At 50.1% G+C, this 21,435-nt stretch overlaps 2 protein-coding genes across 6 annotated transcripts in view; one reads left to right on the top strand and one right to left on the bottom strand.

The window, feature by feature from the left end:
• The window catches only part of HCN3 (hyperpolarization activated cyclic nucleotide gated potassium channel 3), a 12,189-nt gene extending 5,938 nt beyond the window's left edge, over window positions 1–6,251 (bottom strand). Inside the window, exons 1-2 of the mRNA XM_025381782.1 lie at window positions 5,804–6,251; window positions 895–1,324 (exon numbers count right to left, since the gene is read on the bottom strand). Of these exons, the coding sequence (XP_025237567.1) occupies window positions 895–1,324; window positions 5,804–6,087 (714 nt within the window). The 5' untranslated portion in view covers window positions 6,088–6,251. The remainder of the gene's footprint in view (window positions 1–894; window positions 1,325–5,803) is intronic.
• CLK2 (CDC like kinase 2) lies at window positions 5,968–21,435 on the top strand. Of its 5 annotated transcripts, none has more exons than XM_025381896.1 (13): window positions 5,968–6,140; window positions 13,027–13,196; window positions 14,914–15,142; window positions 15,836–15,923; window positions 16,272–16,338; window positions 16,505–16,621; window positions 17,457–17,623; window positions 18,410–18,504; window positions 19,532–19,661; window positions 19,759–19,841; window positions 20,009–20,088; window positions 20,269–20,359; window positions 20,903–21,435. In XM_025381896.1, the coding sequence occupies exons 2-13, from the start codon at window positions 13,027–13,029 to the stop codon at window positions 21,083–21,085; spliced, it is 1,500 nt and encodes a 499-aa protein (XP_025237681.1). In that variant the 5' UTR covers window positions 5,968–6,140; the 3' UTR covers window positions 21,086–21,435. The 5 variants fall into 5 exon arrangements, with proteins under 5 accessions (XP_025237681.1, XP_025237700.1, XP_025237691.1 ...); XM_025381915.1 differs by lacking the exon at window positions 5,968–6,140 and adding an exon at window positions 10,492–10,820 and having other exon boundaries at window positions 14,917–15,142; window positions 15,839–15,923; XM_025381906.1 differs by lacking the exon at window positions 5,968–6,140 and adding an exon at window positions 10,492–10,820 and having other exon boundaries at window positions 15,839–15,923.

Raw genomic sequence — 21,435 nt, 5'->3', positions numbered from 1 at the left:
CTCCTCCATTCCCAGCCTGGCAAATTCTCTCTCTGAACTACTCCCCAGCCCCAGCCCCCATGAATTAAAAAAATGAAACTATTATTCATTTGTATGGAGTTTTGTGGCAGACATGTATAGCTAATGCAAAGCAGTTTCTTATTTCTCTCATCTTATGGATAGGAAAGCTGAGGTCAGTCATGTGCCCAGAACCACATAGTAAGTGTCACAGCAGAGAATCAAACAAATCTATTGCACAAGCTGCCCAGGTGTAGCCTAGAAAAGACAGAGGGCATTTCACAGTGTAATGTCTCCAGAGCATATGTGTAAGAATTAATGCCAGCAGCCCTCTCCTTTCCAGTCGTAATAATACATAATAGTGGCTTCACTGAGAACTTAGTATGTGCTAGACACCTTTCTAAGTGATTTGCATGTATTAACTCCTTTAATTCTAACAGCCTTATCACAGGCAAGTGTATTTAACACTCTCATTTTATAGAACAGAAAATCAAGTCTCCTATAGTAAACTATAAAACTGGGATCTGACCAAAGACAATGAGACTGCAGAGCCCACAGTCTGAACCACTAAATTCTGCTGCTCTGAAGCTGAAGCTCCAGCTTCTTCCACACCTCCTCCTCCACCCAGCATCCAGCTAACTCTAAAGTGTGTCTGGCAGCTGTGCTCCACCCTCCTGTGCCACCATCTTCACCCCAGGTCCTATCCCCTGAATCCTCATTCTGTTCCTGCTTCTCCCCCACCAATTTTGGAGAGAGCTCACCCACGGAAGCCCCACCCATCTTCCCCACCCTATAAGGTCACCAGGAGCCCCACCCATAGCATCTTCCTAGAGGAGTCTGCCAGCACTACCCCGCCCCCCGCCGCCCCCCGCCGCCCCCGCCACCTCCACGCCCCACCTCCTCCCACTGGTGTATATAGCGGATGAGGCGGGAGAGGCGGAGCAGCCGCAGCAGGCTTAGGATCTTGGTGAAGCGAACGATGCGTAGGGCCCGTGCCGTTTTGTAGACCTCAGCGTCCAACTGTGGCTCCAGCTCCACCACCAGGAAGATGTAATCCACGGGGATAGAAGAGATGAGGTCAACCAGGAACCAGGTGCGCAGGTAGCGCGTGCGGATGGCCCGCGGTGCTAGCAGGATCTCAGCACCCTCCTCCACCACGATGCCCGTTCGGAAGTTGAGCACCAGATCCAGTAGGAAGAAAGTATCAGACAATACGTTGAAGACGATCCAAGGCGGGGAGTTCTCCTCCTTGAAGAAGGTGATACCCACAGGCAGGACGATGAGGTTCCCCACCATCAGCAGCAGCATGATCAGGTCCCAGTAAAACCTAAGGTGGGAGTGAGATGAGGGGTAAGACGGTGAGGATATTTCACCAGCCACTAGACTGACAGAAGATAGGCTGCCATGGCCAAGAATGGTGAAAGATACACAGTAACAGAATGACTGTTCACAGCCGCTGGGAGTATAAGTTGGGACCACCATTTGGGAAAATATTTATCTATTGAAGTTAAACATTTGCATTCCCTGCAACTCAGCAATTCCATTCCTAGGTATAGACACCTCCAAGGGAAACATGCGCTCCAGGAGATACACATAGGAAAGTTTACAGCAGCATTAAATTTGAGAACAACGCACATATCCTTGTGTGGAAAAATGTAGATAAATATGTAGATAAATACACTATTTATGGGCTGGCATACCATACAGCTGTGAAATTACCCAACTACAGCTACATTCAGTTCTATGGATGAATTTCAAAAATGCAATGTTGAGCAAAAGAAGCAAGAAACACCCTGGACAACATAGTGAGACCTCATCTCAACAACAAATAAAAAAATTAGCCATGCATGGTGGTGTGCACCTATAGTCCCGGCTACTCAGGAGGCTGAGGTGTACTCTAGTCTGACTGACAGAGCGAGGCCCTGTCTCAAAAGGAAAGCTATGGCTCATGCCTGTAACCCCAGCACTTTGGGAGGCCAAAGTGGGATCACCTGAGTCCAGGAGTTCAAGACCAGCCTGGGCAACATAGTGAGATCCTGTCTCTACAAACAATTAAAAATTAGGCCGGGCCCGGTGGCTCATGCCTGTAATCCCAGCACTTTGGGAGGCCGAGGCTGGCAGATCACCTGAGGTCAGGAGTTTGAGACCAATCTGGCCAACATGGCAAAATCCCATCTCTACTAAAAGTACAAAAATTAGCTGGGCATGGTGGCGGGAGCCTGTAATCCCAGCTACTAGGGAGGCTGAGGCAGGAGAATGGCATAAACCAGGGAGGCAGAGGTTGCAGTGAGCCAAGATCACACCACTGCACTCCAACCTGGGTGACAAGAACGAGACTCTGTCTCAAAAAAAAAAAAAAAAAAAAAAAAATCCCAGCACTTTGGGAGGCCAAGATGAGTGGATCATGAGGTCAAGAGATCAAGACCATCCTGGCCAACATGGTGAAACCCCGTCTCTATGAAAAATATAAAAATTAGCTGGGCGTGGTGGCACACACCTGTAGTCCCAGCTACTCGGGAGGCTGAGGCAGGAGAATCACTGGAACCCGGGAGGTGGAGGTTGCAGTGAGCAGAGATTACACCACTGCACTCCAGGCTGGGTGACAGAGAGAGACTTCATCTCAAAAAAAAAAAAAAAAAAAAAAATTAAAAATTAGCCAGGCCCTGGTGGCGGTGGCTTACATCTGTAATCCCAGCACTTTGGGAGGCAAAGGCGGGAGGATCACCTGATTATGTTGGGAGTTCGAGACCAGCCTGACCAACATGGAGAAACCCCATCTCTACTAAAAATACAAAATTAGCCGGGCGTGGTGGTGCATGCCTGTGATCCCAGCTACTGGGGAGACAGGCAGGAGAATCACTTGAACCTGGGAGGTCGAGGTTGCCAAGAGCTGAGATTACACCATTATACTCCAGCCTGGGCAACAAGAGTGAAACTCTGTCTCAAAAAAAAAAAAAAAAAACAAAATTAGCCGGGTGTGGTGGCACACACCTGTAATCCCAATCCCAGATACTCAGGAGGTCAAGGCAGGAGAATTGCCTGAACCTGTGAGTGGAGGTTGCAGTGAGCCGAAACCACTCCACTGCCCTCTAGCCTGGGCAAGAGTGAGACTCTGTCTTAAACAAATAAAAATTGGCCAGTGTTGTGGCTCACGCCTGTAATCCCAGCACTTTGGGAGGCTGAGGTGGGTGGATCACGAGGTCAAGAGTTCGAGACCAGCATGGACAAAATGGTGAAACCCCACCTCTACTAAAAATACAAAAATTAGCTAAGCGTGGTGGCATGAGCCTGTAATCCCAGCTACTCAGGAGGCTGATGCAGGAGAATCGCTTGAACCTGGGAGGCAGAGGTTGCAGTGAGCCAAATTTGTGCCATTGCACTCCAGCCTGGGTGACACAGCGACACTCCTTCTCAAAATAAATAAATATAAAAATAAATAAATAAAATTACTCTTCCATATACATATATATCCCTATTATATATCGTTTACCTCACCATTGCTAATTTTTTTTTTTTTTTTTTTTTGAGACNTCGCTCTGTCGCCCGGGCTGGAGTGCAGTGGCGGGATCTCAGCTCACTGCAAGTTCTGCCTCCCGGGTTTACGCCATTCTCCTGCCTCAGCCTCCTGAGTAGCTGGGACTACAGGCGCCCGCCACCTCGCCCGGCTAGTTTTTTGTACTTTTTAGTAGAGACGGGGTTTCACCTTGTTAGCCAGGACGGTCTCGATCTCCTGACCTCGTGATCCGCCCGTCTTGGCCTCCCAAAGTGCTGGGATTACAGGCTTGAGCCACCGCGCCTGGCCCATTGCTAAATATTTTTAAGGTTAAAAACAAAAAGCTAAAGTACCCCGTGCTAATCTCACAGTATTGTTGAAAACATTTACGTGGAGACAATAGATGTGACAGTGTGGTATAGGCACTAGTTGGTGTTATAACTCACTCACTCTTTATCCCCAGATTTCTGAAAAGGCTGCTGCTTCTCCCATCTCTGGCTATCTGCCCATTCTAGTCTAGGACCTCATGCCCTCCCCAGCCTTCTCCACCCCATTCCTCTTCTCCAACACAGTTGGACCCACAGATCCTGTTCCTCTGCTGGGGTTTGCTCATCCATGTCCCAGGGTGGGGTGGTCTATCCTGCCTTCCTCTGAATTGAGCTTTCCAGGGATGCCCTTTCCCCTCCACAGAACCTTAGACAGGGCTGCACACACAGAGAAGCTCCACAGGAGATCATGAAGCAGCAAAGCTTGAGTTCTGCATGTCTTTCCTCCTCTGGCCTCCCTGTGTCCACTGGGACTCTGACTGAGCACAGGCAGAGGCATGGGCAGGGGTGAGTGACACTGCTGTGACAGACACTGTGGAAAGAAGAGGTCAAGAGGGATCTGTGTGAAGCCCTCATTCAGAGAATGTCACAGGATAATCTCAGGGACTCAGTTACTTATGGTGATTTTAATTCTAGGACACACCTAATCCCAGTGTCAACTCAGGAGCTAGCTAGCCCCTTCTAACTCGGACTGCAAAATCAATTTTCAGCCCTGAAAGAAGCTTCCTCAAGTCCTGGTCTCTGGCAAGCCCCTTAGACTGTATGTTTTCAATAAACAAAAACCCTCGACCACTCTTCTTTTCTCTCCTGGGCTGCTGAGGAGAAATCCTGTATTGTGAGACACTAAGAGGGGGAGGGAAAGAGGGTTCGCCTAGCCATGAAAGCATCTTCACAGCCTGACTCACAGGTTGGTCACAAGCCTGGCAGGTGATGTAGTAGAGAGAATGGAGAAGCACAATCAGAGGGATACCAGGCTTCTGGGGATCCGTCTGCGAGTGAACTGAGGGAAGGGAGCGAGATCCACAGGAGGCTAGAAAAGGCACGCTGGCTGGGTGGGAACGAGGCAGCAAAGACAGGAGTGAAAGGAACAATGGGAGGAAGAGGGACATAGAGGGAATGTGTATATATGTGGATTCAAGATAATGTCTGGGTCTACAACTGTATTTCCAGGCTCCAGATTCACACCTCTTCCTCTCTGCTTCTTTCGTTCCCCAGGTTAGGTGCTTTGCACACATCCCTGCCTCATCCAAGAGCTGTCCTTCATTTCCCCCCAAGGACAGGGCTGCTGTCCTCCCCTAGCGACCTTGATGTAGAGGTACAGCCTGACGGAGACTGTGAAATGGCCCCACCCCCACCCTCTGTCCCTTCTGTGGGAGTCACCTGGGTGGTGGTCCTGTCCCTGCTTTGCCGCCTCAGTCACTCTGAGTCTTGGCCCCGCCCCGCCGCCCCCGCCTTCAGCACTAGGGACAGCGACCAGAGCTGAGGTCTGGACCCTCGCCCCCTTCAGCGTCCCTATTTTTTCCTGATAGTCATGCTGAACTAGGCAGGTGCTAAGGAGGAGGTGTGGGGATGGCAGATAGCAGAGCTCGGCTTCTCCCTCAGACTGGCCCCGATACTTAGAATATAATTTCCCAGATCTCCAGCAAGCAGGACTGGAGGAGGCAGGGGTCCCAAACTCCGGTACTTCCTGTGGTCCGGTTGGGGTCCCGGGTTCCTGAAAGAGGAAATCCAGGTCTCTGGAGATCCCCTGATATCTGCTTGCCCCTTCTGGTGCCCCCAGCTTGCCAAGGCACGGAGGACCTCCGGCAGGGGATACCCGCCCAGGAATTCCCAGGCTAGATTGGAGGAAGTGACTCTCCCGCCCCACCAAGGGATCCCTGGGCTGGAAATGAAGTGACCGTGGAGGGTGGTGCCGGCCGGGTCCCGGTGTCGCTGCCCGCGAGGGTGGGATTGATGTACCCTGCCCTCCCGGCCGAGCCCCCAATACCGGAAGTCGCTGTAAGGGTGGATGATCCAGGCCCCCGCTGACTTCACTCTCTCCTGCTCGATTTCCACTGCTTTGTGGCTGCCGAACACCCGAAGGGAGAACTTGTTGACCGTAGGTTGGAGCAGCGTCCCAAGGTGCCTTCTCTTAGGCTCAGACTCAGATCCGGGGATCGGACCTGAGGCCGCGGTCGCAGGCCCGGGAGCAACGGGAGGCACCTTGGGGGCCTCCAGCCCAGGGGTCGCCCCTTCGCTGGCCCCCGCAGCCGGCCCCTGCTCCGCCTCCATGGCGCCCACCCCGCTTACACGCTCGGCCTCCTAGAGCCCTATGTGGCCATCAGGTACCCCCAACCCCTCCAGAGTGGGAGTCGGCGCAGCCCCGCGGGTTCCAGCGGAGGCGTCGTAGGCTCGGAACCGCCGGCGCGCGGGGCGGAGGGGGTGTGCGCTAGACTGGCGGGCGGCGGGCTGGCTGCGCGGCGCCCCCTGGCGAGGGCAGCGCGAAGACCGGGCGGGGCTGGGAAGCCGGGATCCTGGAGGAACTCCGAGACGGGCGTGGCTTAGCAAGGAAGGCGGGGCGCGCAGCCTGAGCCAGGGAGAGGCGTGGCCTAGTGTTAGCCTTTCATCCACTGAGAGCCAGGGAGGAGGAGCCTCCTGCAGTGGCGGGAAAATCGGACGCGGATGTGTAGCTTGAGGGATTTGGGACCAATGGAAGAAGTGGAAATGGCTTTTGTGATTCTTCCCCACTCTCGCCCAGGGACTTCTGTCCTGCTTCCGTCTTCTCTCAACACTGTCCTAGGCATATTCTTGTCTTTTTGGTCTCCGAACTGCTTCCCCAAGTATTTAATTCCCTAATTCATTCTGTCAGCCTTCACCAAGTGCAACTCTGTCTGTCATTGAGTGGATATAAAAGTCCTACTCTTAGCATCTCCATGTAGTAATGGAAAACAACACAAAACAAAACGAAAACAAAGGCCTAGCCATAAAGCCACTGCTCATCTGTGCCCAAGGACAGACAGGTAAATTGCAGCGCTATGCGAAGTGCTATAAACTCCTAAATATCTCAGATTCTTCCCTTCATCTCCAATTCTTCCCTTCATCTCCAATTCTTATTGCCACTGCCTCATGTCAAGCCCTAAGGATTTTTTCACCTAAATTACTTCAGAAACCTCTAAAAGAGTCTTCGACTTCTTCCAGGCTAATTCTTCTTCCATTCCCTGCCAGTTACTTTCCTAAAATCCAACTATGGCTATGTCACTTGCTTGAAGTCCATCAGGCTTTCCCATCTTCTACCGGGGTACATTTAAGCTCCTTAGCATGGTGTACCAGGCCCCAAAAATTTGGACCTAGTTTCAACAGTCTGTCTTCTAACCGTCCCCCTCGTGCAAGCCAGAGCCCCAATCATGCTGAAAGACTTTGTGCCTTGTCTCTATGCTTTTGCAAATATTTTCTCTGCCTGGTATTCTCCTCTAATTCACTTTCAAACACTTGGTTCAGATCTCACCTTCTCTAGGAAACCTAGAAACACATTTCCAGCTCTCCTTTCCCCAGGTAGGGTCTTATTCTAGAGCTTTTTTTTTTTTTTTTTTTGAGATGGAGCCTCCCTCTGTCGCCCAGGTTGGAGTGCAGTGGCTGGATCTCAGCTCACTGCAAGCTCTGCCTTCCAGGTTTACACCATTCTCCTGCCTCAGCCTCCCAAGTAGCTGGGACTACAGGCGCCGGCCACATCGCCCGGCTAGTGTTTTGTATTTTTTAGCAGAGACGGGTTTTCACCGTGTTAGCCAGGATGGTCTCAATCTCCTGACCTTGTGATCCGCCCGTCTTGGCCTCCCAAAGTGCTGGGATTACAGGCTTGAGCCACTGTGCCCGGCCTATTCTAGAGCTTTTTTACAGCAGCCAGGGCACCACTGTTTTGAGCAGCTCATGTCACAGGGATACCATTATTATTATTATTTTAAGAGATGAGGTCACACTATGTTGCCCGAGCTGGTTTTGAACTCCTGAGCTCAAGTGATCTTCCTGCCTTGGCTTCCCAAAGTGCTAGGATCACAGGCGTGAGCGTGGTCTCATTATTTATTTACAGGTTTGTCTCTCCTGTTAGATTGTGAAACTCTGAGAAACAGGAACCTTGCACCTGGCACAATGCTGGACACATAGTGGACATTCAGTAAATGCTTGTTGAATGAATTAATAATCTAAGAAAATGTTCCAGGAGGAGGAAGTGAAATCTTTACTTCTCTCTCCCCGACTCTTCATTGATTGCCCTTCATCTTCTATTCCAGAGAACTTCTCTAAACTCTGTCTGGTTATCTGATGTAACCTCCATCTGACTATCCTTCATCCAGCTCCTCTCTAATATTTCCTGACTTTATTTATTTACTCATTCTAGAGTCAAGGTCAGCTCTGTTGCTCAAGCTGGAGTGCGGTGGTGCGATCATGACCCACTGCAGCCTCAAAGCAATCTTCCCACCTCAGTTTCCTGAGTAACTGGGACTACAGGTGTGAACCACTTTGCTCAGCTTCCTGACTTTATTTTTTTTTTATTTATTTATTTTTTTTGAGACGGAGTCTCGCTCTGTCGCCCAGGCTGGAGTGCAGTGGCCGGATCTCAGCTCACTGCAAGCTCCGCCTCCTGGGTTCACGCCATTCTCCCGCCTCAGCCTCCCGAGTAGCTGGGACCACAGGCGCCCGCCACCTCGCCCGGCTAATTTTTTGTATTTTTTAGTAGAGACGGGGTTTCACCGTATTAGCCAGCATGGTCTCGATCTCCTGACCTCGTGATCCGCCCATCTCGGCCTCCCAAAGTGCTGGGATTACAGGCTTGAGCCATCGCGCCCGGCCAGCTTCCTGACTTTAATATAGTTATTCTCAGATTATATTATTTCTCTTCCAATTTACCTTTCTGACCACTTCTCAATTCCTTCTGTAGAGTAACTACTTCTCCTTCTCATTTTCTTTTTCTCTTTTCTTTTATTTATTTATTTATTTATTTTTTGAGAAAGAGTCTCACTCTGTCACCCAAGCCGGAGTGCAGTGGCACGATCACGGGTCGCTACAGCCTCGACCTCCCCAGGCTCAGGTGATCCTCCCGCCTCAGCCTCCCAAGTAGCTGGGACTACAGGCGGGAGACACCATGACTGGCTAATTTTTATTTTCATTTATTTATTTATTTATTTATTTATTTTTTAGACACAGTCTCACTCTGTTGCCCAGGCTGGAGTGCAGTGGCACCATCTCGGCTCACTGCAACCTCCGCCTCGCGGATTCAAGCGATTCTCGTGCCTCAGCCTCCAGAATAGCTGGTATTACAGAGACCCGCCATCGCACCTGGCTAATTTTTGTATTTTTAGTAGAGATAGGGTTTCACCATGTTGGCCAGGCTGGTCTTGAACTCCTGTGCTCAAGTGATTCACCTGCCTGGGCCTCCAAAAGTGTTGGGATTACAAGCATGAACCACCACACTTGGCCTAATTTTTGTATTTTTTGTAGAGTCTGGGTTTCGCCCTGTTGTCCAGGCTGGTCTCGAACTCCTGTGCTCAATTGATCCACCCACCTTGGCCTCCCAAAGTGTTGGTATTAGTATTACAGGCGTGAGCCACCTCACCCAGCCTTCCTGTTCTTTTTTAAGATTTAGTAAACTGGCCAGGCACGGTGCCTGATGCTTGTAATCCCAGCACTTTGGGAGGCCGACGGGGGAGGATTGCTTGAGCTCAAGGGTTCAAGACCAGCCTGGGTAACAAAGTGAGGCACTATCTCTACAAGAAAAAAAAAAAAGCTGGGCGTGGTGATGCGCGCCTGTAGTAAACATATGTGTGTGTACATATATATGTTTTGTTTTGTTTTGTTTGAGACAGAGTCTCGCTCTGTCACCCAGGATGGAGTGCAATGGCATAATCTTGGCTCACTGCAACCTCCGCCTCCCGGGTTCAAGCGATTCTCCTGCCTCAGCCTCCTGAGTAGCTGGGATTACAAGCGCATGCCACCACGCCCGGCTGATTTTTGTATTTTTAGTAGAGACGGGGTTTCACCATGTTGATCAGGCTAATCTCGAACTTCTGACCTCGTGATCCGCCGGCCTCGGCTTCCCAAAGTGTTGGAATTACAGACTTGAGCCCCCGCGCCCAGCCCTAGTAAACTTATATTTCTCACACATTATGTAAGCCACTTTAGGATACAGTTCTCAAGTGAGTCCCCTTTTTCGGCACCCGATTCTCTAACCCTCCATTGCTCAAACCTTTCCCCCATGGCTGTGACCCCACCCCGAGTCGTGCATAACTTTTGCTGATGACAAAAGGTGGCAGACTTTTGTTCTGGGGATAGGTAGGTGAAGTGTTTTAAGAAATGGTTATTTTCAGGCTATGCAGAAGAATGAGACTTCACCATCAAGCCTCACTAGAGTCGGGCTTGCAGAGCAGCGACACTGTATTGACAATGACAATCCTTTCTTTTAAACTCCAAACCTAACTAAGCCACACGTCTCCATGCAAAGGGTAAAAGATTGAAGAGGGAGTGGGAAAGGACAGGAGGCGGGGCATAGCGGGCCTGGAAGGCTTCCAGCTTGTCCCTGTGGACCCTCCTCGCCCCTATGAACTTCCGCCCCCTGTACCTCCGAGGCTCTGACAGGCTGACGCCTGCCAGTTACGTGAGCACGTGGTGGCGCGCGCGGTCCTGGGGGCGGTGCCCAGGGGGGTAGCTGGGAAGCGACGCAAGACGTGAGTCCGTGCGTGCGTGCTCGCTCACGGCGGCGGCGGCGGAGCGGAGAGGCCAGAGCCGGAGACCGAGCTGGGATCGGGCCCCGGGCGGGGGCGGTGCGAGCGGCGCCAAGCAGATCTTAGGGGCGGGGACGGAGCCGGGGCGGGCGGGACTGAAGCGGAGCCCGGGAACGGGGCGGGAGGTCCCAGGGTCCCGGGTTGGGGGTGTGGAGCAGCACTTCGTCGCCGCGGGGGTGCCGGGACTCCGGCCGCAGTGCCGCCGCCATCACGGACTTCCTGTGGGACAAGCGCACGGGCCTCGCCGCCAGAACGGTGAGCGCGCGGGTTGGCTGACCGCGGGGCCGCGCGAAAAGATGGCGACCGCGGGGCGGGCGGGGTTAGGCTTGGATTGGGGGCAAGGGACGGGGGCGAGATTTGGAGAGGAGGAGAGTTGAGACCTACGAAGCGGCGAAGTAGGGAGATGAGGGGAAAGGAGGTCGGCCTGCATTAGATGTACTGAGAAGACCTGTAGGAAACTTGGGCGGAGCCAGAGTAGAAGGGGTGATAGAGTAAGGATGGGAGTGGTTCCAGACATGTGAAGGAGTAGAATATCAAAGTTGGACTCAGGGGTCCAATCAAAGCTGGAGGGGAGGAATACATCACCGTGTCACTTGGAGCATGCAGGAAGAATTTGCCTGTAGGAGTTCTGGATTTTCTGAGTAAGGAAAAAGCAAAAGATTTCGAACTTTAGAAAGGTAGGCTAGTGATGCTTTGAGGGGAAAGTGCTGTGAGGCCGTTTGATGGTAGTATGTGGTGAGATGGCATTTATGTGGCTATGCTGATTAGGATGGCTGTGCTGGGAAAATCTTGTGCTTGCATCTTGGTATGCTCCCGGCCCCAGTTACACCAAGAATGCATCAAATACCACCCTCCTCAATTTGGGGAGGTTGGAAAGAAGTGATACAGAATGGTGGTCAGACATTGGAATCGTTAAACCTTTTGCATACCCGATTCTCATGCACCACCACCAAGACTTCTGTCCCTGGGCCTGTTTCATTTTATTCTGCCTTCTTATTCTCATCTTCCTGGATTGTGACAGTGATTTTTTTCTTTTTTCCTTAAAGGAAAAAAAGGATTTGTGAACCATCCCATTCCAATTCCATTAACTGGAAGGTGGCCAGCTGTCAGCTAAGTAGGGCTGATATTAATAAAAAACCACTTACTGGCCAGGCGCGGTGGCTCACATCTGTAATCCCAGCACACTGGGAGGCCAAGGCGGGCGGATCACCTGAGGTTGGGAGTTCGAGACCAGCCTGATCAACATGGAGAAACCCTGTCTCTACTAAAAAATACAAAATTAGCCGGGCATGGTGGCGTATGCCTGTAATCCCAGCTACTCGGAAGGCTGAGGCAGGAGAATCGCTTGAACCCGGCAGGCGGAGGTTGCGGTGAGCCGAGATTGCGCCATTGCACTCCAGCCTGAGCAACAAGAGCAAAACTCCGTTTCAAAAACACACACACACACACACAAAACAGTTATTCTCTACATCTCAAGCACAAGAGTGGAGGGGCCAGATGGGATGCTGACTGTATTTTGTGGCCTACTACATTAAAACCTCTCAAGGTAGAGTTGGCCAAAGATGTGAGAGATGATTAAATTAATTCAAAGGGCCCGACCCAGATCCTTGGAACTGATAGTATTTGGCGTTTACCTGGTATATGTAGAAACCTGGGAGACTGGATTCCTACCCTCAGGACACTGATAGTCTACTTGGGGAGATAAGACGTACTCTTAGTGAGTGTACGACATTTATCATAACTGTAAACCAAAGCTTTTTTGACTTGTGAGGAACTCAGCATCGCACAGATCTATATCTTAGATCCTGACCGGGGATACACTGTGGCAGTCTCTATCTTCGTCATACACTTCCCGTTGTAATTAACTGTGTCCTAGACCTGAAAGTCTTCATGGAGCTGTGTGTGAAGAAAATAAGGATAGAACACTTGAACTGGCTGGGTGCGGTGGCTCACGCCTGTAATCCAGCACTTTGGGAGGCTGAGGTCGGGAATTTGAGACCATCCTGGCCAACATGGTGAAACCCCGTCTCTACTGAAAATTTAAAAATTAGCCAGGAGTGGTGGCATGTGCCTGTAATCCCAGCTACACAGGAAGCTGAGGCAGGAGAATTGCTTGAACCTGGGAGGTGGAGGTTGCAGTGAGCTGAGATTGTGCCACTGCACTCTAGCCTGGCCACACAGGAAGACTCCGTCTCAAGAAAAAAATAACACTTGAACTGAGTGGAGGGTAATGAGGGATGGGTTTGGGGGCTTTCTAGAGTTTCAGCCAGAGTTAGTGGGTGGCTATACTCCAATAAGGAGGAATTGTAAGTACAGAGGAAGACTGAGGAAGTTGTTCGTGGTAAAAAGAGGCAGAAATAAAAGAGGGGAAAGCAGCTTAGCATCTTTGGAGCAGCCAGTCCTTGGAGGAGACTTCTGAAAACTCGGAACTTTCCTATTTCCGCTTTCCTTTCCCTTCCAGATGCCTCATCCTCGAAGATACCATTCCTCAGAGCGAGGCAGCCGGGGGAGTTACCGTGAACACTATCGGAGCCGAAAGCATAAGCGACGAAGAAGTCGCTCCTGGTCAAGTAGTAGTGACCGGACTCGACGGCGCCGGCGAGAGGACAGCTACCATGTCCGTTCTCGAAGGTGAGGCCTCAGGAAGAGATACTCAAATACAGGGTCACTCACTCATTATTTGTTCAACAAATACTAGTTATATGCTAAAACTGTTCCATTAAATAGTTGGCTGAAGGTAGTGTCGGGATAGATAACCAAAGAAGCCATTTGGGCTGCAGTGTTAAGTGTTAGAATACATAATGAGGAACTGAGGATGTACCCAGTGCGTTTGGTTGGAGTGGGGCAGGATGTGTAATTCAGAGAATACATTGCAGAGAAAGCGACATCTGTATATGTCTGGAGGACAAGTAAGAGTCAGGTGGGGGAAGTGTCTTTGGGCAGAGGGAAAGCATGTGCAAAGGACTGGGAGCTACGGGTAACTAATAAGCTGACAGATAATACAAAGTTAGATCTTTGTGTTTTTAATATTTTATTTTATTTTTTAAATTTTAAAATATTATTTATTTTTGAGACAGTTTCACTCTGTTGCCCAGTCTGGAGTGCAGTGGCAAGATCTCAGCTCACTTCTACCTCTGCGGCCCCGGGTTCAAGCGATTCTTGTGCCTCAGCCTCCCAAATAGCTGGGACTACAGGCATGCACCATCATTCCTGGCTAATTTTTTTTTTTTTTTGTATTTTTAGTAGAGACAGGAGTTCACCATGTTGGCCTCGAGCTCCTGACCTCAAGTGCTCCACCTGCCTTGGCCTCCCAAAGTGCTAGGATTACAGGCGTGAGCCACCGCGCCTGGCCCAGTTTTAATATTTTAGTGGCATGTTCAGTGGAAAGAATGGGTTACGGATGGTTTAGAGCAAGGGTAGATTTCAGTCAGGAAAGCTTGAGAAAAAAAAAATGGCTCTTGGCCGGGCGCGGTGGCTCAAGCCTGTAATCCCAGCACTTTGGGAGGCCGAGACGGGCGGATCACAAGGTCAGGAGATCGAGACCATCCTAGCTAACACAGTGAAACCCCGTCTCTACTAAAAAATACAAAAAACTAGCCGGGCGAGGTGGCGGGCGCCTGTAGTCCCAGCTACTCGGGAGGCTGAGGCAGGAGAATGGCGTGAACCCGGGAGGCGAAGCTTGCAGTGAGCTGAGATCCGGCCACTGCACTCCAGCCTGGGTGACAGAGTGAGACTCCTTGTCAAAAAAAAAAAAAAAATGGCTCTTTGTTTCTTTGTATCACTGCAGTGGGAAAAAGGCCCCAGTAGGGAGTGGTTCTGCAGATGCCTTTTTAGAGGTTTTGGTGACATGGCAGATGCGCTTGTTACCTCACTTCTCTGGTCCCTTGGTCCTCTCAGTGACTCAACAAAGTGTCTGAGAACAGTTTTCTTTCTTTTTTTTTTTTTTTTTTTTGAGACAGAGTCTCGCTCTGTCGCCCAGGCTGGAGTGCAGTGGCGCGATTTCAGCTCACTGCAAGCTCCGCCTCCCGGGTTTACGCCATTCTCCTGCCTCAGCCTCCTGAGTGGCTGGGACTACAGGCGCCCGCCACCTCACCTGGCTAGTTTTTTGTATTTTTAGTAGAGACGGGGTTTCACTGTGTTAGCCAGGATGGTCTCGATCTCGTAACCTTGTGATCCGCCCGTCTGGGCCTCCCAAAGTGCTGGGATTACAGGCTTGAGCCACCGTGCCCGGCCGAGAACAGTTTTCTAGCATTACTCTTTGTCCTCACTAAGGCAAGACTTTGTCACAGGGTATGGTAGGGAATGTGGTCTGAACAGATACGCCTAATTGGTTTTTGTTATCCAACAGCAGTTATGATGATCGTTCATCTGACCGGAGGGTGTATGACCGGCGATACTGTGGCAGCTACAGACGCAACGATTATAGCCGGGATCGGGGAGATGCCTACTATGACACAGACTATCGGCATTCCTATGAATATCAGCGGGAGAACAGCAGTTACCGCAGCCAGCGCAGCAGCCGGAGGAAGCACAGACGGCGGAGGAGACGCAGCCGGACATTTAGCCGCTCATCTTCGGTGAGTGCCAGCCCAGGCCCTTCCTCTCCCCACTCTTCTGCAGGCCCTCTAGGACTCTGGTAAGTGAGAAGTATCCTTGTTCTCAGCTGAACATTGGGGCATGAACACTGAGGTGGGCACTGAGTTTGCCTACCCTCTTAGGAGCTCTCCGACTCTTGAAGGGCCCTGGAATCTGCTTTGGAGATGGATGGGCACGGAGCATTTGTGACCCCCAGTGCTCTCCCTGGCATGTTGGGCTTATTGTGTTGGGAGCAGCTTCTCCGCCCCAGCGGCCTCCACTCTTTAATGGGGACCTTGCTTGTGAACTGCCTTTTTCCCCCAAGCCCTGGGCTCTGTAGCCCCCTTGGCAGGCGGGCTTGGGTGGGGGCAAGGGGAGATCTGCGTCTGCCCGGAAGGGCATTGTGTAGAGCATGGGGTTGTGGGTGACATTGGCAACAACACCACTTCCCTGCTCTGCCCATGCCTCTCCCTGTTCCTGTTTTGGGTTTGGGGACTTGGGATTATGCGCCGCTCTCTCTTCTCACACCGATCCACCTTACTGCATCTGACGTGTTCCCTTCCACTGTCCCCCATCATCGTCTGTCCCCCCTGGCTGGGCGCCTGTGACCGGTGACCCCTCTACCACCCACCCCGCCTCCCTCCGGCCCCCGCTCCGACACCTGGCTTGCTCCGACCCCCCCTGCCCCCCGACAGCAGCACAGCAGCCGGAGAGCCAAGAGTGTAGAGGACGACGCTGAGGGCCACCTCATCTACCACGTCGGGGACTGGCTACAAGAGCGATGTACAAGCCAAATCGTAACAATCCTATAGCCTGTAATGGTCCCATAGCCATCCTAACGTCCCAAGCCAACCTGAGTCACAGCCTCTTGCCTTTTCTCAGTGGTGTTGTTTATCTGGGTGGTTTGAGTTGCTGTTGAGAATTGACCTCTGTTGTCCACTCCCAGCTCTCACGGCCCCTGGGTTAAAGGTGGTGGGAATCACGCAGGGGTTTTCTTCCCCTGTGACCATCTGTATCTGTTCCCCTTCCTTCATCTCCACCCCAGGTTGCTGTCCCCATTTTTCTTCCAACTCAGCTCATTCCCCACCTTCTCTCCCTCCCTCTCCCCGACCCTGCTCTCTTTCATTTCAGATGAAATCGTTAGCACCTTAGGAGAGGGGACCTTCGGCCGAGTTGTACAATGTGTTGACCATCGCAGGTAACTGTCGGTCCCTCCCTACTATGTGGGGATAAAGAGATGGTGGGGGCTATATGGGGCTATTTTGCTAATTAACCTAAGGTAGGATTTCTTAGTCCCCCTACAGCCCTGTTCATTTTGAGACATTCTTGAGAACCCAGCAAAAGCCTCTCCTGCCAACTTACAGGGGTGGGGCTCGAGTTGCCCTGAAGATCATTAAGAATGTGGAGAAGTACAAGGAAGCAGCTCGACTTGAGATCAATGTGCTGGAGAAAATAAACGAGAAAGACCCTGACAACAAGAAGTAAGCAAGCAAGAAAGTATGTAGGGAGGCTGAGAGGCCCAACCCCTACACAGGAGAGACTTCTAGATGTGGTTTAGGCAGACAGGAATCCTAGACCTTCTCATTCATTCATCTTCTGTTCATCATCTTAGAGTAGTAGAACATCAGAGTAGGAATGTGGGGGCCTATGACATGCCTTAATCCACTCCCCTTGTTTTCAGGGAAGTTAGATTGCTCTGTAGTTTGACCCCAGCCTAGAATGGGTTCTGTAGAGATATACACTGGACATAGCCCTAGGACTGAGCATCAACCTCATCGAACAACGAATTAAGCTTTTATAAGTAGAACTATGCTGATAAGGCCACAGACATTTATGCAGTAATATCTTGTTCACATATATTCACAGTCCAAAAATAGAATAAGGACATTAAGCCAAGATATGAGGCCAGTAGGTATAAACAGGAGGCCAGTAGGTATAAACAGGAGCCCAGTGGTAGCTGGTGGTAAATGAATGAATATCAGGAGTTGGGCTGGGGTTGGGGTTTAGGATGGACAGTTTGATGATCCAGGATCTGTACTGTTTGGAACTTAGCACTCAACAGCTCTTCAGTAAATAGTTTTTTGAACTATTTAAAATGATGCAGGAAGATATTTTGAAACTTGGCAAGTAGTACCATTCTTCTTGGATCTTGCAGAGGGTATTCCCTAGCTGAACTGAATTTTGGTGTTAGTATTAACTGGCATGGTTTTACACAAGTTTGTGGAATCAACAGCTATGAAGTACCTCCTTGTTGGAGGGCTGATGGGCAGATGGGAGCTCATCAGACAGCCCCCCTTCCCCCATCTCTCTTCTCAGCCTCTGTGTCCAGATGTTTGACTGGTTTGACTACCATGGCCACATGTGTATCTCCTTTGAGCTTCTGGGCCTTAGCACCTTCGATTTCCTCAAAGACAACAACTACCTGCCCTACCCCATCCACCAAGTGCGCCACATGGCCTTCCAGCTGTGCCAGGCTGTCAAGTGTGAGTGGGGTGGGCTGAAATGGACTCTTGGGCATCCCCTCCCTTCATTGGATCTCTCTGTCGGTTGTGCACTGGTGAAGCCCCTAAACAGTCAGCTCTCTGTTATCTGCAGTTGTTACTGTCATCTTGAAATGTCTTCTGACTTAGCTCCTTGACTAATGTCTTTATTGTCACTGACTGCTCTTACTCTACACCTAACCTAGCAGCAGCTAGAAGAGAAAGCCTTTGGAATCAAAGCACTTAATTACCCTCCCCTTTTCCTTTCCTCCCCTTCTTGGGAAAGCATCAGTCAGACAGCAAATATAAAGAAACAAAAATACACTCCTTAGGCTAAAGGCTTACATGTGTCTGGGATGAGATGTTCATGCAAAGCAAAGCAGATGTGAACACAGAGTATGTAGTTCAGTTAAGGGGCAAGGTGGGGAATTCAAAGAAATACATTATTCCTCTGGAGTCATCAAAACAATACAGTTTCACAGAACTGAGTTCACATAATGCCAGCTAGACACATGTCAAAGTGTATACACACTATAACTCAAAGCAAACTCTTTTTTTTTTTTTTTTTTTTTTTTTACATCAGTTGAGATACATATGTATCTTATTGTAGATAGAGCAGAGCTTCTTAGACCAGGCATTCCATTTAGACGTAGAGCAGAAAGCAGCCCTCTTGTGATTCTGGACCTGTCTCCTCACTGGCTTTGCCCTAGGTAACCAGGCCTGGGGTCAGCTGATACCAGTTAGCTCTGGCCACCTGCACCAAGCCTGACCTGGCCTTCTCCCCTACAGTCCTCCATGATAACAAGCTGACACATACAGACCTCAAGCCTGAAAATATTCTGTTTGTGAATTCAGACTATGAGCTCACCTACAACCTAGAGAAGGTAAGATGGATAGGGTCTGCCCTTGGTTACTGGGGGTAGGCAGCTGGGCCACTTTGCCTTCTGCCGAGCCCTTTCTTTTCTCCCTTTTTATTTTGTCCTGCCACATTTTCTCCCTGTCTGGTTCCAAGTGGGTAAAACTAGATAGGTTGAAAGGGAGAGATCTCTTAAGACTTAAATTGGGAGATAACTTGTACAGGGGACTTCAGATAACTTTCCAGTAGAGTGAAAAATTTTAAGGTTCTGTTTGGACTGACTGACTGATTTATTTATTTATTTGAGATTGGAGTCTCGCTCTGTTGCCCAGGCTGATGTGCACTGGCATAATCTTGGCTCACTGCAACTTCTACCTCCCAGGTTTAAGTGATTCTCCTGCCTCAGCCTCTGGAGTAGCTGGGATTACCCGCCACCATGCCTGGCTAGTTTTTGTGTTTTTGGTAGAGATGGGGTTTTGCCATGTTGGCCAGGCTGGTCTCGAACCCCTAACCTCAGAGGATCCACCTATCTCGGGCTCCCAGAATGCTGGGATTACAGGTGTGAGCCACAGCGCCTGGCCTGGACTTCTTTTTTGAGATGTATATTTCTGTGAGGTAGGAAAGCTTGGCTCCCTTCACTAGAGATGATGGAGATCTCAGACCTAAAGAAGCTCTCCCTCCCTTGACCCCTTTGCTGCATGTTATATATTTTCAGAGAAACCCCTTTGCTACATGTTACATTTTTTTCAGGAAAACCCATTTGCTACATGTTACATGTTTTCAGAATAACTGTATATCCGGCACTTGGGTGTAGTCTTCAGATGTTTACAGATGTGCACGCTGTTCTATAATCATTTCTTAATCCTTTTGCTCCCCTACTTCTAAAAGTATTATGCTGGATGTGGTGGAAGCTGTAAAACAGGAAATTTCCCAGGGCTTGTGGGGCCAGGCAGGAGATCACAGTAGCTTTTTTAAGGCTCAGAAGCACGGTAGAGAATACTGGTGGAATCTCAGTCTGGGTGCAGAGGTTCATCCTCTTCCTCCTCTGCTCCTAGAAGCGAGATGAGCGCAGTGTGAAGAGCACAGCTGTGCGGGTGGTAGACTTTGGCAGTGCCACCTTTGACCATGAGCACCATAGCACCATTGTCTCCACTCGCCATTACCGAGCACCAGAGGTCATCCTTGGTAAGGGAGGGCAAGGCTGTCCAAGTGTGTGAGATGATGTGGTGAGGGTGGGGCCACCTAAGCCTCATAACACCTTTTCCCTCCCATTCTCACCCAGAGTTGGGCTGGTCACAGCCTTGTGATGTATGGAGTATAGGCTGCATCATCTTTGAGTACTATGTGGGATTCACCCTCTTCCAGGTAAGTGATGGGATATCTTACTTGACCACCTGGCATTCTTCTACCTGGTTGCTTTGTTGTCTGCTGAGGACCTGCCTACTCAGTTCTCCACATTGCCCATCTTCCTGGCAGCTGGTCCTCAGCATGCCCTTTTCAGTCCCATGCTCAGTTCTGTTTTTGTTTCCCAGACCCATGACAACAGAGAGCATCTAGCCATGATGGAAAGGATATTGGGTCCTATCCCTTCCCGGATGATCCGAAAGACAAGGTGAACCTTGAGTGGGCACTAGTTAACCCTTTTCCTTTTCTCTCCACAGAATTGGTCTATTTCACATCAGTTTCTTTTTTCTTTGATGCCTCCTGTCCCCCCAGTTACTTTCAGATGGGGAAATAAGGGAATTGTAACAAGGGTGACCTTCTGATTCCTCAACCTCCCCTTCCCCTCTAGAAAGCAGAAATATTTTTACCGGGGTCGCCTGGATTGGGATGAGAACACATCAGCTGGGCGCTATGTTCGTGAGAACTGCAAACCGCTGCGGGTGAGCCAGGCTCGGGATAAATAGTGCCCACCATCCAGAAGTCACTTCTTAGGGTGGTTTGCCCCTGGAATGCTCTTCACAAGCAGAGGGTTAGGAAAGGAGGGGAGGAAAGCTGAAAGAAGACATCTTTGGTCAACAGAGGAAACATAAGAGGGAGTGGTTTTGTGGAGGGAAGGAGGTTAGACAGCCTAACCTTGAGACTACCAGAGATCAAAGCAATGTCCTGGATTCTTTAGGTCAGACAGAAAAGAATAAACTACCTTTGAAGAGCTTACATTTTAATGAGGAACTAAAGAAGATTCATGAAGTTGACAAGGATATACAAGTAGAAAGAACTTTCAAAGATTATGGAGTAATTGTGCTAGTGGGAAGGTAGGTTGAGCTATAATATCAGAAACGTTGGTCCTGGTGTGGTCGTGGTTAGGTAGCCTTCAAATTGGTTGCAAGCAGAGCCTTGGTTCTCCAAGAATGAAAGGTAGGGTCTTGAAGAAGGCAGGGTTTATAAGGCATCCTGCCTCACCTTTTCCTGCCCTCCTCCACCAGCGGTATCTGACCTCAGAGGCAGAGGAACACCACCAGCTCTTCGATCTGATTGAAAGCATGCTAGAGTATGAACCAGCTAAGCGGCTGACCTTGGGTGAAGCCCTTCAGCATCCTTTCTTCACCCGCCTTCGGGCTGAGCCACCCAACAAGTTGTGGGACTCCAGTCGGGATATCAGTCGGTGACGATCAGGCCCTGGGCCCCCCTGCATCTTTTATAGCAGTGGGTGTCCAGTCCAGGACACTGGTGCTTTTTTATACAAGAGAACGAGCCAGAGTTCACTCCTTCCTCCTGGCTGGCTGTATACCTGTGAATATGTGAAATAGTGTAAATATGAAAGAACTTGTACCTATCACTTCAACCCCTGCCTTGTACATAATGCTCTTCCATCCACACAGTTTCCACCCTCACCTGCCCCCTCATACGGAGTTGGATGGGGACCGAGTGAGGTAACCAGGTGGCATCTACCCAATGTTTTATAAGGAATTTTGTACAGTCTTTGTGAAATAAAATAACGTGCTTCATTTGACCCCCA

This window comes from Theropithecus gelada, chromosome 1 (assembly GCF_003255815.1).
Source record: "Theropithecus gelada isolate Dixy chromosome 1, Tgel_1.0, whole genome shotgun sequence".
In the NCBI taxonomy this organism is placed as follows: Eukaryota; Metazoa; Chordata; class Mammalia; order Primates; family Cercopithecidae; genus Theropithecus; species Theropithecus gelada.
The sequence above is the reverse complement of the archived record's forward strand: the minus strand, read 5'-3'. Positions and strand labels throughout refer to the sequence as shown.

What these genes read in the sequence shown, in the direction of transcription:
- CLK2 (XM_025381896.1), top strand. Translation starts at nt 13,027, where the DNA reads ATGCCTCATCCTCGAAGATACCATTCCTCAGAGCGAGGCAGCCGGGGG. An exon ending in TACCATGTCCGTTCTCGAAG is followed by an intron (nt 13,197 to 14,913) that starts GTGAGGCCTCAG and finishes GTTATCCAACAG; the next exon opens with CAGTTATGATGATCGTTCAT. An exon ending in TCACCTACAACCTAGAGAAG is followed by an intron (nt 18,505 to 19,531) that starts GTAAGATGGATA and finishes CTCTGCTCCTAG; the next exon opens with AAGCGAGATGAGCGCAGTGT.